The sequence below is a fragment of the Eurypyga helias genome, unplaced genomic scaffold (genome assembly GCF_000690775.1).
Source record: "Eurypyga helias isolate BGI_N326 unplaced genomic scaffold, ASM69077v1 scaffold24862, whole genome shotgun sequence".
Taxonomy (NCBI): domain Eukaryota; kingdom Metazoa; phylum Chordata; class Aves; order Eurypygiformes; family Eurypygidae; genus Eurypyga; species Eurypyga helias.
Window position 1 is genome coordinate 4610 of NW_010235619.1, and position 1430 is coordinate 6039.

General features: G+C 59.9%; 1 protein-coding gene across 1 annotated transcript in view; it reads right to left on the reverse strand.

Annotated features, from left to right (window-relative positions):
• Nucleotides 1-1430, reverse strand: part of TUBGCP4 (tubulin, gamma complex associated protein 4) — a gene marked incomplete at its 3' end in the record, with an annotated part of 9587 nt that overhangs the window by 4601 nt on the left and 3556 nt on the right. The window contains exon 6 of the mRNA XM_010146824.1: nt 884-1138. Coding sequence (XP_010145126.1) covers nt 884-1138 — 255 coding nt within the window. The remainder of the gene's footprint in view (nt 1-883; nt 1139-1430) is intronic.

Sequence of the window (1430 nt, forward strand, 5' to 3'; positions counted from 1 at the left end):
ATGTTTGGAGACATGCAGGCCCCCTCCGGCACAGCGGGGCACAGAGGCTGCCCGGGCCACGCCGTCTCCGCCAGGAACGTGACGCTGAGGAGGCCTCACGGTGCCAAGGGGCATGACGGCTGTCGCAAGCACCGCTGCAGCAGGGACGCCTCGCATGGCAGGGCTGCAGCACCACCAAACCCCAAACGGGACGATCACCACTAACACCCTTTGCCGGGACCTGGCTCCATCTCTGGGCCCACAGCTTGGCTGCCACGTTAACCCCTCAGCGTGGTTCTCTGCCTAGCCTGCCCCTTTCACATCCGGCCCACTGCCTGGGCAGCTGTTAACCGAGCCGGAGGAGCGCTTTCCGTCCACCTGGCTTCTCTGAGGCCAGAACACAGCCCAGCTCGGTCAGTCCTTGCCCTGCGCCACGCTGCGCAGGTGCTGGAGCGCTGCTGCACAGCTGAGCCTCCCCAACGTAGGATTCTATTTCCAAAACCGTCTCCAGTGTTAACTTATCAGGCTCTCAAAGAGCTGGAGCTGGCTCTCTCTTGCTGTCCCAAAGGCTCCACCTTGATCCTTTGTCTTCCACCGTGGCCCTGGGGATCACCTTGCAACGAACCTCACGTTTGCGAACGCGTTTTAATCCCACGACACCGTTCTGCAACACGCACATGCGGAGCAGGACGTGCCCACGTCAGTCTGCACCCTTCAGGCAGAGGGATGAAACCGGGAAAACCACATCTGCCGTCGCTTTCTGTGCCCAGAGCAAACCCCTGCTGACCTGCCGCTGGAAACTACGGCTGGGAAGTGTCCCACCCTACTCCCGTTCGCACCGCTTCCCTGGGATCCAGCAAAGCGGAGCGGAGGGCCCTCTGCCCTCCCCGGCACAGCCTGGCACATTCTGGGCTCTCAGCCAGCACCGACGGCTGCTGCCCCCCCCCCAGCCACTCAGTCCCAGGCACAGGCGGCAGGAAGGATGCTCCTTACCTTTCCTGGTCAGGGTGACGTTCTGATTCTCAAACATCTGGACAGATTCTCCCACAAAGAGGATCTTCTCAGCCACCCGCACAGGAATGTAGGAAGGCAGCATCTCCACCCGCAGGGAAAACTGCTTGAGAGACGGAGCTAACATGTTCTCCTCCTCAATCAGGCGCTGTCCGAGACCCCAGTGATGAGAAACGAAGCAAAACCAGCGTGAGAAAACCGGGCAGAAAGGTGTGTAAGGGGGGAGGGGGAATTCTTAAGATTTTTCTGAACCTTTAGGTGAGGAAATACCCGAGAGTTTCACTGCGCCATCCCATCAACACTTGGGATGGCCTATACTCCCCGACTGAACTGCCAACACCGTTAGCCAGTCCCACTGCGAGGAGCGTTAATTAGGCTCTCGGTGTCACCTTAAGGCCTGTGTGTCCCACCACGGCGCCGGGCCACACCCATTTTTACAC